Source organism: Neovison vison, chromosome 2 (genome assembly GCF_020171115.1).
Source record: "Neovison vison isolate M4711 chromosome 2, ASM_NN_V1, whole genome shotgun sequence".
Lineage (NCBI taxonomy): Eukaryota > Metazoa > Chordata > Mammalia > Carnivora > Mustelidae > Neogale > Neogale vison.
Genome location: NC_058092.1, coordinates 193,949,943 through 193,972,235, shown reverse-complemented (window position 1 = coordinate 193,972,235; position 22,293 = coordinate 193,949,943). Strand labels below are relative to the sequence as shown.

The following is a 22,293-nucleotide window of genomic DNA, read 5'->3' as shown; positions in this document are numbered from 1 at the left end:
GTCAGTCTCAGCATATGATGCAGTAACTACTGTAATCAAAAGCAAGTTTGGAATGGGCAAAGAAGACAACTCTGGCTGGATTGTAAGGAACAGAAAAATAAAGTAAATATTCTGTCATTGGTCTATTGAATCACCTACAAGCAGCCACAGGAGAAAGCAGAGTTAGAAGATCAAGGAATAGGAGTTTAAAAGAACACATTCTTTATCTTTTGTTGAAACGTCACCTAAATTTCTCCTTGGACTAAAAACCAGGACAATTTCTCTGGTTTGAAAGGTTCCCTTTATCATAGCAAACAAACAAACAAACAAAAACAACAACAACAAAATGGGTATAGGACAGATGTGCCCTTTATGGAGTTTATGATGGCAAATGCCCTTGTCCCTGACCTAAGGGCTTGAAAGAGGTCATGTACATGGTATGGCTACACTCTTATCAATGGATGATGATCAATGGAGAGATTACCTGGAAAATAATCTTTTAACCTTCCTGAGTCTTCAAACTATGCCACTTAGCATGTCCTTGGCAAATTACAGAACCACTCTGAGCCAAGCTTGATTAGCTGTATGATTGAGATCATCATACCTGGACTACTGGCCTGATGGTCTTGGAGTCCTTGTTTCAATCAATCAGTAAGACAAGAAATAAAGCAATAAATAAATACATGAAGAGCTAGCCCTTCTGGCACACAGTAAAACCCCACAAACGGCAGCTCTCACTGTTAGTACCTAAATTCTCAAGCCCATTCCAAGACTGAGATTTTGTGAAGAATTCTTCCACATTTCTAAAAGTAACATTCATGGCACAGACCTCAACAGACTCTGATCCTAAAATAATGATGAGAGTGTGATTTTTCTCTTAGTAAAGTTCTAAGTCCTTGGCAATTCACAGGAAAATCATGACTAGGGTCACATGTCATCACAGGAAGGGTATCTTAAGAGGCAGACTGTGTTCAGGAATTCCTATCAAATATTTAGTACAAATTCTGTTCTCATAACCCTGGCTATAAGGTACTCATGCTAAAATAGTTGCAGATAGCCAGATGATTTTTTTTTTCTAATTCTCTTATAGCCCACATTGCAGCCATGATACACACTATCACTTCTAAGAAAGGCCTCAAAGAGAAAAAAATCTTATCATTGGAAGCTGCTAAACTTCTATTATTAAATTTAATTCTCAATTCAGTTTGGAGGCTTGTTTCTGACTTGTCTTTTATGCCTGGGAATGGCAATCTATGACTTATGTACAATCACCAACTGTCTTGAAAACAAAAGGCTTCATACAAAAAAGTAATACTTTAAAATATAAATCAGGATTAAGTTTCCAACAAACACAGGCCAAGATGTTTTCAAAATGTTAATAGCAAAGCTCCCCAAAGTGAAAGGTATCCATCTAAAAGCTGTTTGATGGATACAAGTCACTTATCAATCCTCTGAAACCTAAATCACAGTAACTTCTAAATAAAGAGGGGAAGAGAATGCAATACAAAGATTGACTATTGTTACCAATGTTCTCTCAACTCCAAAGATTGAATGACCACAAGACAGTGTGGGAAAGGAAGGAAAGGAAGGCATAGGGCATTTTTTCTTTCATCAAGAATCTGAAAATGTCTGTAGATTTCAGCTCTACAGACCATTCAACAATCCCACTCATTTTTTCCCCCAAAACTTTGGATCCTCTCTTTGATAAATGTATGTGCAAGATAAGCCTTAAAAAAAATGTGTACCAAGCAAAGGATAAGAAATCGTGGGCTCCAGTTTGTGGAGTGGACTAAATTTCCAAGGTGATTTGAGGTAGATTTCCACATCATATTTGACTGTGTGTGCCAGCATATCCGAGAGGAGCACGGGAAAGATCCAAGGGCATACAAGAACAATAATCTCTCATTGTGATAAAAGATCCCTCAAGCAAGGTAACAACTAGCTCCAATATTTCAACTGAATTCAACAGCCCGATGTGCTCTTGAAGGAAAATACCTGGTCTATCCACTTCCCATTTCTCTTGACATAAAAACAGTAAAGTGTTTTTGTAGCTTACAAGCTCTTATACGAATGATACACAAGGCAGGTAATTATCATGACCCTCATTAATCCAGAGGAGGACATTAAAGTTCAGAGAGATTAAAATGCTTCTTTGAGGTTGCACAGTTATCACAGAATTTAAGGCTACAGGTTTGGGGTTTGATGGGGTGTTTTCGTTTTGTTTTGTTTAATGCAAAACTTTGTCACCCTTCCATAAAAATCTCAAAAAGCTGTCATGACCTACTACTAAAGGAGTCACTTTCTTGGGACGCCTGGGTGGCGCAGTTGGTTGGACGACTGCCTTCGGCTCAGGGCGTGATCCTGGAGTCCCGGGATCGAGTCCCACATCAGGCTCCCAGCTCCATGGGGAGTCTGCTTCGCTCTCTAACCTTCTCCTCGCTCATGCTCTCTCTCACTGTCTCTCTCTCTCAAATAAATAAATAAAATCTTTAAAAAAATAAAAAATAAAAAAATAAAAAAAAAAAAAGGAGTCACTTTCTTAAACTGGCTCCAGTAAGCCAGCTGACTGTCAGCACCCCTCCAGTGTGATGAATACAAAGAAGCTCATTGGATAGTGACAAGGTCATTGCTACCAGGCCAAGCTCAAAGAAGCAACCACACCACTGTAACCAACTTTTGGATTATGTGCTTACCAACACTCAGCCAGGGTAATAAACCTTTTTATATCAGTTGCTCTTACTGTCATTATGTAATTGAAATTTGTTGTAAGCCACTGATAGGTGATTGCAGAAATGAAAGATAATTGTAGTTTCTATTAAAACATAGGTGAATGCTTTGAAGAAACTCTAAATGGTGACCCAAAAAAAAAAAAAAAAAGAATAAAATTACTTTGAATTATATGTGCAAGAAAACTTTAAAGGAAACCGGCAAAGGACATAGGGACATAGTATAGTATCTCTAAAGAGTCTGGTTCAGATTCCTTCACCAGGGTCTTTAAAGAAGAAAGAGGTAATTAGAGGTATGCCTTATGAAAAAAGAAAAGGAAGGAAAAGACATACAAGCGGAGCTCAAATTTATAGACACATACTCAAGAAAAAGCATTGGCCCTATATCAAGATATGGGAGAAAGCTTTATTTTAATTGTCTTCTTTTTAAACTATTACTTTAATAGACTTCTTAAGTTAACCAATTGGCTACCAGCATTGCAATGTCCCAAACTGATGTTTAATATTCATTGTAATGAATTAAAACAGTGAAACATGACATGTATTATGTAGTTAACACAACTACATGAAAACACATAATAGTTTATGTTCAGTTGAAACACTGTTTTGCAGAATCACTCAATAAATGCTGTCAAAATTTTATATGATTTGTATCCCAATCTAGATGGGACAATAAATGGACATTTGGTTTTGGCCAAGTTTTTGGAATCCTTAATTTTTTTTTTTAATTTAAGAAATAAAGGACCAAGACAGTGTAATAACTCAATTGCATAAGTGGGTAGAGTTTTTTTCTCAAGTTTGTTCATCAACTTAGTCTAACATCATCTTATACAAAGTGTTGACTTTTGTAACAGCCTGAAATGACATGGAGATGTTACGGCTATCTAGGAAAAATCTGAAAGATTACTGCTTACACTATAAACTAAGAAATAAAAGTCTAAAAAAAAAAAAAATCAAAAGCCTATAAGGAATCTTCAAAAGAGGCATTATTCAACAGGAATATAAGAAATCCCAGGGAAACAGTGAAGATGGAAAATCAAACTAAGCATCTATCCTAAAACTTTTATTAATAATTGCATGAATGGAAAACACCTATTTAGCTCCATTTTCGTCCTGATATTACAAAGCTTTAAATTGAGTCTGATTTCCCCCACCCCTTTCAATACGTATATGGCTCTGGAGGAAACACTTTTCTGGGTGTAGACAAGAAAAACATCTAGGATCTCAAAATGTCTCAGTGGTATTTGTCAACCCAGTATAGCTCGGCTTCACCCAACACAAAAGTCTGAGGATAAAAACAGATTCAAAGGGGGAAAAAAATGAATTTCAGTTCTATTCACAAGTAATTCAAATGCCTTTTACAGACTTAGATTTATGGCTCTTTCCTTGCTCTTATATATTTCAGGGCCAACTTTCATGTTCCATTTTCAACATCCCAGATAGAATATCGAGATATGTCTGGCACTGGATATGAGGGGTTATGAGGAAAGAATTTCTACAAAAGAAGCAAGCTGAAAATCTGCCTTCCTCTCATTGTGCTGTGGAGAGGAGGAAGAGCTGGGGGAGCATTCCCAAGGGAAGAGAGATTTTGCTCCCTTGCACACCAGACCTCCCAAGAATGGCACCGATTCACCCTGCACTTACACTCTTGCTCATGGCCCAATCTGGACTTAGAAAATAACAGACAGAAGTAGTGACAAAGCAGCTTCTACTTGCCTGTTTGCTGTGTTTGGCTTTTTTTGTTGTTTGTTTCTTTTTTTTCCCCTTTTTGACTGGTTTATGGATCAGCGTTAGGTTAAAAAAAGATTATCCAGTAAATATAGCACAAATACAATAGGTGACTGGCTTCACAAATCAACCCTGCAAAAGGTCATCTCAATTAGCAACAGTATTGCCTTATCTCAGTCATGGGGAAAAGAGGAGGAAGGCTTGAACCACCCTGTCTTCATGCACCAAGACCAAACTAAAAATGGCTCTAGAAAGAGCCTTGCCTAACCTGCCCCAGCCCTTTAGTTTTCTTGTGTGTGAGGATGATGAAGTACAAAGGAAGTGTCTAAAAGAGTAAAGCACACAGTATAAGTTACTAAAGCAAAAAAGTCTCATAATCCCACATTAAGGCCAAGGAAAACAAAACATACTCAGGTTGTAATATGTGCTCATAAAAAAGCTCTGGATTGAGTATCATAAGAAATATTGACCTCAAGTTCTGAATCCTCTCACTTTGGTGGGGTTGGTCCCTGCTATGCTAGAATTCCTTTGGAGGCTCTGATTCATGTAAATAGAGAACAATATATAGAAGTAACTTTATTTTAACAAATTATATTTAAAGCTGCTATAAAACAACGAAGAGTATTCTTATTGAAAGACTGGAAACTTTTGAAAAGAATACAGGAAAATACTACCTGTTGGATGGGGACATAGGGTAACAGGGTGATGGGCATTAAGTAGGGCGTGTGATATAATGAGCACGGGGTGTTATGTGCAACCATTGAATCACTGAACTCTACCTCTGAAACTAATAATACACTGTATGTTAATTAATTGAATTTAAATAAAATAAAATTTTTTAAAAAGAACACAGTGTTATCAACGGCAGTCTTCAAAATTACAACAGGTATGGCTAGGAAAAGTTTTAATGATATAGACTCGGTTATAATAAAAATCACCCCCATACCACGTTTATACATCAATAATACATTCTACATTTACCTCTTCACTAAATACAGTATTTGAGACCGTGGTCTTACTTATTATAATTAAATATATACTTTCCAAATAGGGGCCTAAAACTAACCAATTACAAGTGGCTCTTTTCTCTTGTCTTCAGTTTCTGAATTTACCCAATGACTCTTAACTTTGAACTGTTAAAACAGGGTTTCTGGCTGAGTAAAGTAACAATCCAGAGGGGCACTGCCAACACTCTGCATGTGAGTTTCAAGTTGGAAACTACAACTCAATGTGTTATAAAATGCTATTTGTAAACGGGTCAAAATCATTATTCCTCTCCCGCCTAGAGTAAACCTTCCTTTCTCTTGGAAAAACTGAACTAATCTACATTCTCAGAGGCAAGATACTTCAATGAGGTTGTTGGTGAAATAATCTGGTGGCCATACGTTCAAGATATTTGCTTCTAAAACATCTGAAGCTAAAGCAAGTTGTGGGCAGCTAACTGGGAACCCAAGAGATCCCAGTAACGTGGAAGAAAGTTTTGATCCAGCTCAGTGTCTAAAGGTTGGAAGAGGACAAGAACATAGTCAATTTCAAGCCCTTCCCCCTCCTTCCTTTTAAATTCAATCTCTGTCTTTAAACGAACAGAAAATTAGAAAGAGTCTTCTAAACTGAGTCTCCCGCATAACAAAATTAACTTTTGTTTTGCCTATTACCCATCAGAAAGTGTGTTTATTCAAGAGTGCACCAGCCTCTCTTCCTCCAAAGAGCTGTGCTGCCTTTACAGATACAGATCCTTCTTACTGACCTAAGACAAACACAAAGACATTCATTCTGTAAACCCTGAGATGTTCAATTCAAGAGCAAAGACCTGGCCATTAAGGAATTAGTGGCTTAATCTCGGAAAAAAAACCAAAAAAAACAAAAAAAAAAAAAACAGAGTCTCATCCTTAGCTGTCCTCAGGTGCTACAACATAATTCATGTCTTTCATTTAAAGAAGAAGATGAGAAAGAAACCCCCCAAAAAAGAGAGAAGATGAAAACAAAAAAATCTACTAAATCTGATGGTAGAAACTAGGAAAAAGGGGAATTTCTCTCCTGGGAACTTTAGTAACACACCAAAACAAGTGAAAAATAACATGCAAGATATTCAGGCCATTCTTCAGCCCACAGTGGCAGTGCTAAGAATCCCTCAAATGAAATCTTTATATCCTTTTGTTAATCATCCTTGGACAATCTTGGACAAAAAATAATAATAATAATTAAACTATCTTTTCTTTAAATTACCATATAAACCTAACTATTTAAATTCATCCTTTATGGAAACTGCATAATCTTTCCCTCATTAAAATTTCCGTTGTTGATATATGCAAACCAGGTCAGTTTCTATTGGATTTGCATACTTGTGTTTCATCCCTTAATTCGACTCCTTGCTGAAGATTTAAAAAAGAGCAAGAGGTGGACCTCAGATACGCATAAAACAAATGCTGCCTATATGTCTAAGTGAACATTGACACCATTTACAGATTCTCCCCCCACCCCTTTTCCTTGGGGCTGAGAGTCTTGTCAATAATCATTACTTATTAAACAGGCTGCCATTCCCTTCTACAGAATGTAAAAAAGGAGCATGGAAAGGTAGCAATAATTACCTTGGGCTTTTCTTTAAAGACCTCCGGAATGGAACGCAAGGAGATCAATTGAGAAAGAACATGAAATACCCCCCCCCCAAGTACAAGACTCCCCCACACATACGCGCGCACACACACACATACAGTTAAGTACACCCACACTCCATTATTCGTATCAATTGCATCAAAAGATAAAAAATCTGAGGTCATCAGGATAGACACTCATATATTTTCAAACCACTGAATATGTCCAAACATACATACAATTGCACCCCCTTTATCCTCCACAAAACTCAAGCTAGATTTGCTGAGAGAAGCCTCTGAACTCCTCCTGAGAAAATGTGCTCTCAAAAAAATGACGGCTTCAGCCAAAGGAGAGGGAAGCAGCAAGTTACTGGGTTTGACTGCCATTCTGGTTTGTGGCAGATTCCCTCCTTCCCCTCTTCTCCCTGACTCCCAATTTCTTTTTATTTTTTCCCCCCAAAGTTAAGGCATTAAGGAATTTCTCTCCTGGACCTTACCCATAAATATACTAAAATTTTTTTTTTTAAGTTTCCAGGGTTAAATAACAGCCAGGTTAATAAGACCAAAGATCAGAGAAATGAAAAATCACCAGATGACTGAAAGCAAGCCAGGGGTTCCTACTGAAGAGTTAATGATGAGCCCTCTTCCTTTCCTCTCCAGATGTTATAGCTCAAAACAGAAATACAAGGTAAAGACAGTTTTGGAGAACAGGCTTGCACAGAACTTGAACTGGCAGGCTGGGGGTTTGTCCTAAATAACCTTCAGAGATTGCAAACTGTTTCCTATATCCTGATCAATAGTCAGATTCAGAAGCTTCCCAACATTTCCTTAGAATAAGAGAAGGTGGGGGTGGGGGGAGGTAGGTCAAGTAGTCACAAAAAACATTTGTAAAGATATACAGAAAATATACACCACCTATACAAATACGTAGAAATCTATCACTCTTTGGGGTAAACTGGCCAGTACTGGCAGCAATCCCACCCAGGCTGAAGATGATACATTCATTTACAGAGTGACCTGTTTCAAAGGATTTGGACGTTCTCCCCCTTGAGTGTAGAGAACTCGGTCCAATCCCCCTTTTATTTTTCAGGCACAGAAGGAGGGGAGATGAGGTTTCACACCCCACCTTTGGGAAAGGAACAAAAGCAAATGCTTGACAGGGCTAAAAAACTCCTCCTCCGTCAGGACTCTAAAGGCGGTAGCTCAGCAGGGCTCCCTTCCTATCACCCCCTACTTAACTCACTCTGGGCGGCCACAGAATCAATCTCTACACCCAGGAAGGGCCGGGCAGGTGGAGAGGTGGGGAGGAGGAGGGGGGATAATCGCTTTAGCCCTACGCCAAGGATCGCCTCGCTTCCCTACCTCCCCCAATGGCTTCTAATTAACCCTTCCTGGTCCCTGCCCGGGTCAGAGCTGCTGTAAGTCTACAGTTTCATTCTATCAACATCTCCATCAAATCATTCCTTCCCCCCCACCCCACACACACCCACACGGACATAACTTCCCTTTGTGGTTTATCGTCCGTCAATTTGCATGTGCTTTTCTTTCACTCCTTCCCACCGGCGGGGAAAGGGCTCAGTGTTTGGGGGAAGGCCCTTCCTATCCTCCCACCCCCACTCCCCACTCCCAACTCCCACCCGCCTCCCCCACCTCTCAATAGGAACCGGATCCCGGAGCTCTCCAGCAGGTCTGCAGTGAGCAAGAGATCGCGCTCGCGTTAACCCTTTGAAGGGAATTATGAGATCGGTTCTCGTTTGGGACCCACTTAAGTAGGCCAGGTGAAGCTTGACAATCTCTCTCCGCTTCCTACAGCCCCCACCCCCACCCCGCACACAGACCCAGAACAGACCCGCACCTTTTTCCTCCCTTGCGGCCACTTTATCTCATTCAATGCTCCAACCTGGAATGGGGGTGAGGGGTGGAGGATGCTAGAAGACCAGCGGCGGAGGGGAAAAGACAAGAGGAGGGTAAAACGGAAACTCAGTAGTAAATCAGAGTTCAGACCCAGTGTATACTTACGAAATTTGGGGCTGGTGGTAGTTTCTGGCGTCGTGGTGGTAGAGGAGGAGGAAGACGAAGAGGAGGAAGAGGTGGTGGCAGCATCCTGAAAGGGAGACAGGGTCCAGGACGGAGTAGAATCATGAAGGTAGGAGGAGGTAGCGTATGCCGCAGTGGGCCAGGATGGCATTGCCTGGGTACTGGGGGTTCCTGGCACCGGGGGTCGGGAGCCCGGCGTGCTGCTACTGAAGAAGGGGGCTGTGGTGGACAGGACCGTCGGGGGGGCCGCAGTGTTCCGTGCGGTGGTGGAGCGCGGGCTGGCCCGGATAGGCACCCGATGCCCGGGAAAGCGAGTGGGCGCCCGCGTGATGGTCGTCAGGCGGGTGCTAATCCGGTTGGGCGTCCTGGAAGAGGCGGCACCGCCGGCGGAGGGGGTGGCGGGGGACGCAGTAGAAGTAGTGGTGGTGGTGGTCTCCATGGCCTTGGGGAAGGAGCTGGGCTTGGAGAGGAAGAAGGGGTCCTGGCCCATCCCCTTGGAGTCCACCAGGTCGGTGGGCACGTATTCCTTGACGGAGCCCACCACGATCCATTTGAGGAGCATGAGGCTGAGCCCCAGGCCGATGAAGCCGATGAACAGAGGCACCACGCACAGCCACGTCTGCTGCCGGTTCCACACGATGCAGTCGCTACAGCGTAACTCCCGGGGGGGCTCGGCCGCCCCTTCGCCGCCGCCGTCCGGGCCCCCGCCCGCCGCTGCCGCCGCCGCAGCCGCCGCGGTGCCCTCCTCGGCCGAGGCGGCGGCTGCCGAAGCGGCTCCAGGTGGCGAGGCAGCGGCCGCACCTTCACTCATCCTAGGAGCCGGTCTTCACCTTCGCCCCCCCGAGGGCCGCGCCAGAGGCATGGGGCCGCGCGGGCCGGGCGCGGGCGCGGGCTCCGGCGGCGGCGGCGGCGGGTTCGGGCGCAGGCAGCGGCCGCGGCGGCCGCATGCAAATCGGCTCCCTGCCCCCACGCCCCTCCCCCCGAGAGGCGGGCGGCGGGCGGGGAGGAGAGGAGCGGGGGAGGGGACGCGGACCGGGGAGGGGGCGGCGAGGAGCGCGGAAGAGGGGCGAGACGGGCCCCCGGCGCCGCCGGCCGGTCAGGGAGCGGCTGGGCGCGTCTGCAGCCCGCCAAGCGGCCTCCTGCGCGCCGGGGCCCCGCTCCTGCTGCTGCTGCTACTGCTGCTGCCGCCGCTGCTGCTGCTGCTGCTGTTGCTGCCGCTGCCGCCGCCGCCGCTGCTGCCGCTGCCGCCGCTGCCCGCCGCCTGCATGCGCTCCAGCCGCGCCGGCATCCTCGGGGCGCCGCGCCCGGCCCGCTCCCCGGGGCGCCCGCCCGCGCCGCCGCCGGGCCTCGAGCCGCGTTCAGAGGCTGAGCCGGCTGGCCGTAGGATGTCGGGCGCCGGAGAGCCGCATTCCGACACAGGGGGCCGACCTGGCCGCCGCCGCCGTTCGCCCGGCCCGGCGCGCCGCGTTCTTCGGCTGCTGCTCCGCGAGCCCGGGCGATAAGGTGCACCTGTTCTTCAGCCGGCCCGCAGCCAACCCTCGGCCAGCACTCTCTGAGAGAGACCAATCCGAGCGCAGCGCGGAGGGCGAGCGGCCGGGCTCGCCTCGCCTGCGGCTCCGCGCCGCCGCCGCCCGAGAGTCAAACTCCAGCGAGCTACGGCGCCGCCGCCGCGAGCCCGGGGCCGGGGGCGCACGGGGCGTCCGCGGCGGGTGCTGTCGGACCCGCCGCGGAGGGAGCCGCACTCCCCACAGAGGAATCGAAGTCGCTCCCCGGCTGCCGGGTCACGCTTGGGGAGGTGAAGCGGGAAACCGCGTCGAGGATTCGAGGCGACGCGGACCGCGGCCGGAGATGGCTCCAGGCGAGCTCTGGCAGCCGGGCGGGTGCGGTGTGCGCAGAGCAGCCGTGGACGGGCTGGGCTTCAGGCAGAGTGGCGCCTCCCACCAGCACCTAATGGTGGTTTCTTAATGTGCACAGGAGAAATAAATGATCCAAGCAAACCCCCACTTGGAAGCGTGTGGCAAAAGCAGCTCCCGACCGATCGTGAGCCCGTCTCCCGAGCGGATTCGGCGGGGTCAGACGGACGCTGCGGGGCGAGGGAGCTGGGCCTGTGCTCGTGGGAGGGTATCTGTGCACTCCCCAGCCTGATGGCGGGTGCTCGATGGAGAGCCACCTTTCCGACGAGTTCCTCAGAGAGATGCTGGTGAAGCAGACGACCTTCGTGCATTTACACCTGGCAGATATCTCCAAGCTGATTGAGAATAACTTACCTTAAAAAAAAAAAAAAAAAAAGTATTGCCTTTAAATGTAGATGAAAGCTCAGGTACACCTGTCACATGACAAATGATTGTGAGAGCCAAAACCGAGAAAGATTTGTGTTGGTGTCCAAAATTGCGTTGCTTGTTTCTTACCTTGGGTAGAGAGGAGCGGGTGCACCTGTATGTCAGGTGCAGTGTGGGACCTGCCTGGGAATCTGGGGGACTGGGCGAGAAAGGAAGAAGGGTTAGAGAGCCAGCATCAGGATGGTTTATGCTGATGATGCATGTCAACTCTCCCCAGATTTTCTGGTCTAAAGTGAAAACTGAAAAGATGTTTATTTACAAGCTCAGAGAATGAGAAGTTGAGGGCAAGAGCTTCCCCGTACAGCTCCCCAGCACTGTAAGATTGGCACCGAGGCAGGAACCAGCGTTCTCCAGTACTGTTACAGTCTCCACAAAGATGAAGTTTTCAAGGTATCCATTTTATTCACAGGTGGAGAGCGAAACAGTACAGTACACTGAAAAGACTGCAGAGAGCAGAGGATGCATTGAAACGGGAATCCCCTGGGATTTGGTGCCTACCAGAGTATTTTGCACAGACACAGTTAATAAATTATTTTTGATGGCAGTAATGCGGCTGTCACCTCTTTCAGCTATAAAACTGAGACTTTCCCCATAGGAAAGCTTTTGATTTTTAGTTTGATAGAACGTGCCCTAATCCAGTAGTGCTGAATTATGGTTCCAAAAATTGCAATGGGAAAAAGAGAGAGAGAGAGAGAGCCACAAAGCTTGAATCCATATTCCTTCAGCTTTCCAATCCAAGGCACACTCCTGTTAAGTAAAAATTGACCCAGTCTCTACCTTCTGCGGGTGCTGGGCAGTTACTGGCCAGCCTTTCCTGTATAGCAAATAAAACTCAACTTTCACACAAAATGCTGTGAAAGTATAGCAGGTGTTGTCGTCAGCCATATGAGACAGGAAATTACTTTTCCAGAAAACACTCCTAGTTCATGGGCTCCCCCAGCATTTCTGTAATCCCTCCCTTCTTTGCCCACTGAAGTAAATCAGGGTACTAAGGGATGTTGTAATGCTGCCGCTGGACAAATGCTCTCCTGAAACTGTACTCTCACTGGATTCACCCCATATTGCCTCCATGCTCCCCAATGCCTCCCTCAGCTGCCTCTCCAAATTCCTTCCACTTCTCTTTTCCACTTAGCTTTAACAACTTATTCATGGTTCCCCGTTGAGCTCATTTTCTCCCAGATCCCAAGCCATTGCACTTGACTACCCATTAGCTGCTCTCACAGTGAAGATCATCACTAGATGAGGAGGAAAAAGCCCAATGCTGTGATAGCCTTGTATAGGGGAGCACGTTGTACCAGCCCAGCCAAGAAAGTCTGGCAGATGCAACCATCGTTAACTTGCAGTTTTATGGTGAGGCTTCCTGGTAGCAGGTGGTTAAGCACTGGAACTGGAATCAGGGAGGAGGTGTGGGCACAGCTGAGTCAAGGACAAGTGGTGGACACTCACACTACCAATGAGCAACCAGGAGTCTGTCCCATCATAAGGAGTCTCATTTTGGTGACTCTCAGTTTCCTGAAGCAGAACATTGGAGAAATAGCTCCACGCTCAGGCTCCAAAGACAAGGATTCAAGTTCGACCTCTGGCCCCGAAAAGCAATGAAGTCACCCTGGGCATCTATTTTCTCATCTGTGAAATGAAACTATAATATCTATATTCTACGATAATTATATGAAATTCTATAGCTAAATGATCTACTACCTATGGCATCTTTAAAAAAAAAAAAGATTTTATTTATTCATTTGCCAGAAAGAAAGAGAGTGAACACAAGCAGGGGGAGCAGCAGGTAGAGGTAGAAGCAGGCTCCCCAGTGAGCAAGGAGACCGATGCAGGACCCGATCCAAGGACCTGGGATCATGACCTGAGCTGAGGGCAGATGCTTAACCCATTGAGCCACCCAAGCATCCCCCATGGCATGTTTTTAGCAACATTTTCAGATACCTTCCTGGAGAGAGAGGTATGAGTTCTTCTAATAAATAGGCATGACATATCTCAGCCTCTCCTGAGTTCCATTTCTGCCTGAACATAATCACCTTCTGGATGCCTCCTGTGTAATCCACTAACACATTAAACTCAAAATTTATGACCATTGATTAACGTTTGCCCACAAGCCAGCATTTTTATTGAACTTCAGTTTTTCCTTTTCGTTGCCACCAAAATACAGAAGCTGTGAGTAGCAATGCCATCCCTGACTCCTAATCTTTGACACCCCAAGTTCAATTAGCTATCACCATTCACAATACAATGTCATCAACTTGGGCTCCCTCAATTGTCAAGTCTTCGGCAAAGGCCCATCTTCAGAACCACAAGGGTAGAAGTGAACTTAGTGGCCGAACACCCCCCCCCCACTGTGACATCCTCCAAAACGTCCCACCCCAGCAGTCATCTGGATCCAGCTGTAGCTCGAGAGAAAGCACCACTTACTGGCCCAGCCTGCGGACAGTATACATCATTACAAACGTCTGTGTGTTGAGCTAAAAAGCTGCCCTCCAATACTTTCACCCTTTCTTCTAAGCTCATTGACTAAATCAACCTTTCATGAGCTAGGTGCCAGACATTGAACATACAACAGAAAACAAAACAGAATCTCCCTACATTCATAGAACTCATTTTAGTGGGAGAAACTGACAATAAGCAAACAGACCAAATACACAATTATGTATTCTCTCAGAAAAATGAGAAGTGCTGTTTTGCACCACAAAGGATATGCCTTTTTGGTGTGATTATATAGGCTATCTCTTCTTCAGTCTCAATACATCCCATCTATTTGTCATCCTCATGGACCTTGAGGACCTAACCCTCCTGGAAATACTGTGTTCTCTTTTATTAGGTGTGCATTTCCTGGATATTTATGTTACCACAGAAGCCAGTCCAGCCTGCAAAATCATAATAGTCTTCATAACATCCACTAGAGCTATGTTTATAGACAACAAGGTATCTCAAAACATTTCAGAGAAAACATTTTAAAAAGGTTTAATGAGGTTAACCTTCCCATGAATACATATTTTTTAGTCTGTCTTCGTTTAGTCCATTACTATTACTATTATGATCACATTTCATAGTAAACCATGGTGACCTTTTTAAAAAACAAACTGATTGTTTTCTTTATAGGGCTCAAGGAGCAATCTTATTTATTTCTTGAAAATGCTTTATATCTTACATTTAAGGCCCACCCAAATGTACTAGAAAATTTTCTGGGTGGATCTGCCTGTTTACAACGCCTTGACTCCAAGGATTTGAGAGTTATATTCCAATATCATAAATAAAACACACCCTAACATTTATAAATTCTACAGAGCAAAAAACACAAAGTGTAAAGGTGAAGAATTCCAGCTGCAGCTCTCCTAGTCAAAAAAGATGATTGTTAACAATGCTTGGAGTTCAGGTATTTAGAATCTCACCCAACTGCTCTCCCACAAATTAGGAAACATTGAATAACCAGGTGTGAAATTTGAAGTTTTGGATGAGACACTAAGACAAAGTAGACGTGAAATTTCAGAGGGAGTTGCCAGAGGACAAGGTCCAAATTTCAAATAGGTTAACTAAGAACTGATTGGGTGGCACCACACGTGGTCGATGGAGGGAGGATTTCTGCGAAGATTTTTGTGACAGAACCTGTGCTCTGAGTTCAAAGCGAGAGGGAGACAAGCACAGAGCCTTTTTTTTATACTGAAAGAGGGAGGAGAGCCTCAGAGGGGTAGACACGCAGGCAGAAAGCACCAGACAAGGAGGTGGTGAAAGTGGACGATGGCAACAGAGGGCAGTTTAACCATCTGCCATGCCGAGAAGGCTAAAGACACCCTATGGCATTAAGAATCTAGCTGGAATGCAGAATGACTACAGAGCAGAAGTGGAAGTAGAAAATGACCTGGAAATTCAGTGTTGAAGGATCTGAGTGTCATAGTGAGATGTTACCTAATTGGGTTTTTTTGGCACTGAATTCAAACTGCCTGTATTTTAGAGTATGAACATGGGACTTTACTCTTGGCACTCAAAGTTACCACTGTTTGTCTTATCTAGTTTTTGATCCTTCATCAGGGTTTGCCTTTTTAGCCCTTGTATCTTTCCCAAACATTGATAGTAGATTCTGCTCAGATCAGTTCATCATATGACTCTATTCTTTTAAAATCATTTTGTTGGATCAAAAGTTGGAGGATGGGTAGATGGAAGTTTGCTTTGACAAATCACCAATCAACCAACGATAGACAATCTGGGGCTTTTGAAGAATCCAAGGAAGTGTCTTCTCAGCATGTTCAGAAACAAAGTTGGTAGATGCATGTTCTGTCTCACTCCCTCTTCAGACTACAAGATTTCATTTAGCAATTCACATACTTCTCAACACTCCCCGATCAGGTTAAGTCTAAGTTAAATTGCAAGTATAGAAGACATGCAATGTAGAAAGCCAGTTCCCTGAAATGCTTGCTTGTAATGGAAGAAAAAGAAAATAATCTGTGTCTCAAACCCCATTATCTGTAAGAAACCTAATACAGCTACATTCAGGAAGAGTTGTTGTGAGTTCATGTTTGTATAAATAACATTTTGGCTTCATCTCGCCCGTGTTTTCTAAAATTCTACATTCTGCTCCCTCAGACTTGGGGACGAAATTTTCATAACCCTCTATAGAGAGAAAACACTCAGATAATGTTCCACAGTTCTCCACTGGTTGACTTTATGTCTGCACTATGGGAACTTTCTCACAAGCTTCTCACAGAAACCTGAGCACAGACAGCATTGGAGCAAACCGCCCAAAGTCTTCGGTCGCAAGAGCTGACGTGCCCAACGGGAGCCTACCTTCTTGCTTTATCTACAGAATATTAAGATAAAAGTATGAATGTAGAGTAATTTCCCCCCCACAATCTCTGCTGAGGATTATGGTAGTCTATGAGGGTTTTTGAGAGTCCCACAAAATATCTTTCATTTCCTCTATCAGCTCCAGAAATGCATTCTGGAGATACAGTCATTAGTAAAGAAGAAAGAGCAGAAATTTGGAGTCAGCAGCTCAAAAATAATAACAAGTATTCTTTTTTAATGAAAATGCAAATTGCCTCTGTGCCGCATTCTCTTAGGAGCCCATCTTTTCCAACAAGTTTTGCGAAGATATTTACTGGAGCTTGACATTGTGTTGTTTCCATCAACAAGCTGGATCTTGGAGGGGTGTGTAAGCTTCAGGACAAACAAAAAAGCATTGTGGAGAAGCACTGGCCCCATCGCCCCAGGTGACAAATGTACATTTATTCCCTCTGTTGCGTGGCATCCAACACACACACTACTTGACCTCCTCATGCAAACACTGGTGCAGCCACTCTGGAAACAGTACAGAAGTTCTTCAAAAAGTTAAAAAGAGAAGTACCCTACAAACCAGCACTTGCACTATTCGGTATTTACCCAGAGGATACACAAATACTGATTGAAAAGGGGACATGCACCCCAATATTTATAGCAGCATAATCAGCAATAGCCAATTATGTGTATGTGTATACATACATGCACATGCACACACACAAGGGAATATTACTCCACCAAAAAAAGGAATGAACTCTTGCCATTTACAATGAAGTGGATGGAGCTAGAGTGTATTATGCTAAGTGAAATAAGTCAGAGCAAGAAAAATAACATGATTTCACTCAAATGTGAAATTTAAGAAATAAAATAGATAAATATATAGGAAAGAAAAAGAGAATGAGAGAGGCAAGCAAACCATAAAAGCAATTCTTACCTATAGAGAGCAAACTGAGGGCTGGTGAGGAATGGGTTAAATGGGGGATGGGCATTAAAGAGGGAATTTGCTGGGGTGAGCACTGGGTTACATGTAAGTAATGACTCACTAAATTCTACTCCTGAAACTAATATTACACTGTATGTTAACTAATTATAATTTAAATAAACACTTGAAACATTTAAAAAAAAAAAAAAGGAAACCCAGAAGATTACCAGGAATAAGTATTAATAACTCACAGCAGATTTGGCCCATCTGTTTTGTCTCTAAGAAAGGATATCTCAAGAGGACAAAACTTGCTTGGTGCTTATAAATTGAGAAAGAAGGAAGGAAAACACCATCTAGTTTATTTAGAAAAAAATATTAACTAAAACCGAGGAGGCTAACAGTGCTTACCCCTTGTGAAATAGATACTCCAAGGGGTTTTGAAGACTTGAAAACCCCACTCTTCATCCTACCTTTGAAACTTTTACCATATGGTGGAGGATAATTCCTGATTTTAAACAAAATTACAAACGTATGTTTATATATGTCTGTGACCATGCCTGTGTGCAGTGCTGAAGCTGAATGCAGACAGTAAAGGGGAAAATATTTTAAAAAGAGTACTCTAGCACTGCTTGATGATGAACTTATCAACTGGCTCCGGAGTTTTGTTTGGAATTATCTGAATAGAGTTGTAGTTATGTTCAGCATCACTGATGCCAAAGAAAAAAGAGAACAAGTATAGAAACTGATTTTACCCAGGCAGTAGCAGTAAGGAGAACACCCCAGTTCCAAGATCAGAATGTCTCAGCCTGATGGGTTTGCCTTTGATTGTCACTGGGCGGCAGGAAGAGTGATTTAAGGTTGAAATTGTTTTGCGGTTAGATGAAGTCTAGTCACCTGAACAGGAAATGTTTATCTTTGCGTCTATCTAGTTTTAGGCGGACAGACCTAGTCTTAGGTAATCATTCAAGAGATAAAGAGCAAGAGGCTGGAGGGTCTATAGATGACCTTTAAAGCAGGTTCAGGAGAAAGAAGAAAGGTCTGTGTTTGGCGTCATCACAGGTGAACAAGGGGGTCATCTGTAAATCTTATGGGAGTCGTGAGTTTACAAGGAGTCTTGTCTAAGTCATATGGGGAAGAGTGGTTCTTGGTGGCAAGCCATTTCTTGAAACATGAAAGGGTGAAGGGGTTTTGAAAACCCAAATTGTGGGGATGGTTTTCTTGACTATTGTTTTATAGGAGCACAGATTTCAGGTAAAGCTCAACTCCAATGTTGACATAAATTTATAGTTCTCTTTAGCATTTTAAGAATGTGCATGTGCTAATAATTACTAGTTAAAATGAGAGTGGTAATGGGTCTGATAGATTTATGCTTCCTTTTTACATGGGAAATATGGAGTAAAATTGTCTCCTAATCTCTAACACCTGTGGGAAAAAAACAGTGAAAAAGCACAGGAACTCCACAGGGATGAGATAAAAAGCATATCTGAATTTGACAAAATATCCTTAAAATTCTAGTTAGCTTAACAGAGGGTATTTTAGAATTTAGAAGCCATAAAACTGTATCACAGTAAATCCTTTAAAACCATGGATATGATCCCATATAATTTATAAAACACACAAACTTATATGAAAGATTTTGTTGCCTTTCTTGGGAGTTTGACTAATATCCATTTTTTTATTCAAATTCTCAAAAATCATTGTTTTTAGTTAATGCTGGGATGTAAGAATGTGAGAATGTCTTCTGTTGTGACTATAGACTTCTTGAACATTGACATACTTGACCAATAATTGTGAATGCTTGGGCCTGGGCTGTGTGTGTGTCTGTGTCTGTGAGTACTGATTTATGTGACGAAGTGAGGGAAGGCATGAGAGCAGAGTTTGTGTTAAGTATCAAGGGATTAAGGTGGACTAGGAATGGGATTACATGGATGGGATAAAACTATATACTGAGCAGTGATGATTGAATTCCAAACACAAAGTAAGAGGCAAAAAGTGAAAACAGATCATTCTTTGGGCTTGTTTACCCAAAGGAATTTCTCAGAGTTGTGAAATGCAAAGTTGACCCCCTGAGAGACTAACCAGGCCAACTGGCTTCCACTGCACTATGGGAGGAGAGCCAACTTTGCTTCAGAAGTTGAAAAGAGTAGTTTAGAATGGCAGCCAAGCACTGATGGTTGCTTTCATGAACAACTCTCCACCAGGGACTGCAATAAGAAAATCAACCCAACTCTGACCTCCCCTAAATCACTGTAAATGGAAACAATGTATAATTTCAACTACAGTGGGTAAGATTAAAGACCAAAATATTATCTTTATGGTTAATGGTTTAAATATTAGAGTAAACATTGGGCAAAATCTCAGAATCATCACTTTGGGAATGACATAAAGATAAAAATAATCTCCTCGGGAAATATTCAGTTAGTGAGGACGTGTTCCCCTGGCAAGCAGACCTAACAGAAGATATCGGTGGCTTTCTGCCTTAAGGCAGATTTGCAAATAATTACACAGTTTACTACCTCACACACAGCTCTGCCTGTTGTCCTTTCGCTCTCTGGAATTCTTAAAGAAGTCAACTTACAATTAGCATCCCTAACGGTTCTTCATGGCACACATCTGACTTCTCTGGACAGCTGGCTGAGTAGCAAGATAGCTCTTAAGGCAATGCGTGATTAATTTTCTGAATGTGAACGTCCAAATGGCACCCGTACCTTATCAGATCAGAGAGGTACTATATATGTATAATATGTAAGCAAGAGGACAGAGCCCTAGTCTAACCTCTAGAAATTCCACCAGGCTTGAAGAATGATGGAAAATACTTCATGTCCTATATTAGAATTTACAAGTGGTACCCAGAAAGATTTAGAAGTTACATCAAAAAGCATGTGAACACTAACATTGGTAGTAATCTACAAGGGTATTGAAGGAAGGCCCTGGAGGGGACTACACTTCCTTCACAACACACACACACCCCAAAACTTTCAAACAGTCTTTCCTGGAAGCTGTATTCCAGTGACCCTTTGAAGTAGCAAAGTATACTCAGGATCTCATCATTGTACAGGCTAATGGGTAAAAAGTGATACCTTTCATCTTTAAAGCTTTCAGAAAAACCTGCATCATTCAAATTCTCCAAGCAATTGCCTTTCCCTTCAGAAAAATGCCCGTTTCTTCCTTCCTTCTTTCCTTCATTTTAATTTTAAAAATGTGTGTGTTATGTAAGAGAGAGAGAGAGAGACAAGATGGAACATCATGAGGTTATTCCCTCTTTTGTCTCCAGACATGGTGTCAGAAGTGTTATCCTGAAGAAGGAGAACGCTGCACATCAAAGTTGGTTCCCCACACTGGGCTTTCAAAGAAGCCTTAAACGGAGTTGCAAAAACTTTGGTTAATCTAAGCCAAAGGTCACATATCATTCCTGAAAACACTGGTATCAAATATTTGATGGGTTTAGATAAATACATGTCCACAAAGCAATGGGTAGAGCCGATACTGTAACTAGTAAATTTTGTACTCTTTCATGTGATTGAGGATGTGAGCAGTGGAAAATGCACTGAACAAATAGTTAGGCAGCAGAGACTGGGATCCTTACTACTCCAATAATTTTATGAGACTCTGCTTCTCAGTTATACTGGTCCATAAAATGGGGGAAGCTCTGCCTGACTCTAGGATGATTATGATGCTAAAATGGAAAACAAATGTAAATATATATTGCCAATTTTAAAACATTGTGATATCTTAAGAAGCACTCAAGTACTATCAATGGATGTGATTAGTGAAAAGTTACTATTTACAATGGTAACTTTCTATTAGATGATACAGAGGATATATGAATTTCATTCTTTAAAAGATTTTCAAACTGAAATGTAGAAAAAAATTTTTAATAAATTTAATAATTTGTGTTGGGTTTTATTCTTTAGTTCTAGCTGGGTACTTCTCTCCCAACAGATGATAATTCATCTCTTGTATATACATACCCAGGAGTAGGGTCTAGGCCCTTCCTTGAAAACTGTTGCCTTGGATGAGTTTATCAAGAAGAAGAAGAAGTCCTGTCTCCACTGTCATTCTTTGCCCTAAGGATCTGGGGAGGAAGTAAAAAGACAGATTTTGATCCTGACTTTGTCTTAGATTGCCTTCATTTAGACCAAAACACTTTGCTTTTGGATCTTTTGTGGAATCCTTTCCACTCCTCTCAGTGCTGCTGGGGCCAGGGATTTTTAAGCTCGTGTCTTTAGTAGCCATGTTTCCAGTCCTGTCTATTAGTGTTGGTGGCTTGGTCAGTGGGGTTGAAATAATGAATGTAATGAATGGGTGACAAATGGGTCCTGTGCAAACATGATCAATTGTTTATCAGCAGACTAAAGACCATGCTCAATAGGGCTGTACACAGGGCTGTCCACCTATTCAGAGAAGACCAGATAAGGCTCTAAGTTTTCATCTGTGGTAGACCTTGAGGCTCTGTATAAGTAGGAAGTGAGGTGAAGGCAGTGTTACAAATTACCAGAACAGGTATGCCCCTCAACACACCGAATCATTTGACAAAGATGACGAGACTGGTTTTTTCAGAGGTTTAAGGAGACCTTTGTGAACTCATTAACTCGTCATCACTATGCCAACTGACAAACACTTCAGTGACCACATACAACTTTATAGAATCAGTCCAGAAAAGTTAAGCAAATAAACAGCAACAAATATTATTACAACAAGCAGCAATAACCCTAAACCATAGGGAAGGGGAAAAATATGATTTACAGAGTTGGTATATTATATTATATTATATTATATTAAATGCAAAGTTCCAACCAAAAATTATAAGACATGCATAGAAACAAGGTATGACTCATACTTAGGAAAAATGCAAGCAAAAGACACTGTTCTTTAGGAAGCCCAGGTGTTAGACTTCCTAGACAAAGACTTTCAATGAGTTATTTTAGATATGTTCAAAGACATAAGGGAAACCATGTCTAAAGAACTAAAGGACAGTAGAGATTGATGTCTCACTAAATAGAGAATATCAGTAAAGAAAAATAAATGATAGAGAAGAATCAAATAAAAATTCTATTTTTAAAAGATTTTATTTATTTATTTATTTGACAGATCACAAGTAGGCAGAGAGGCAGGCAGAGAGTGATGGGTTGGGGGGCGGAGCAGGCTCCCCGCTGAGCAGAGAGCTAGATACGGGGCTCCATCCCAGGACC

The 22,293-nt window shown here is 42.9% G+C and overlaps 1 protein-coding gene across 13 annotated transcripts in view; it reads right to left on the bottom strand.

Annotated features, from left to right (window-relative positions):
- The window catches only part of NRG3 (neuregulin 3), a 1,054,218-nt gene extending 1,044,346 nt beyond the window's left edge, over window positions 1-9,872 (bottom strand). For all 13 annotated transcript variants that reach the window (XM_044239944.1, XM_044239952.1, XM_044239946.1 and 10 more), the window contains exon 1: window positions 9,044-9,872. In XM_044239944.1, the coding sequence (XP_044095879.1) occupies window positions 9,044-9,872 (829 nt within the window). The remainder of the gene's footprint in view (window positions 1-9,043) is intronic.
- Window positions 9,873-22,293: the final 12,421 nt, after the last annotated feature.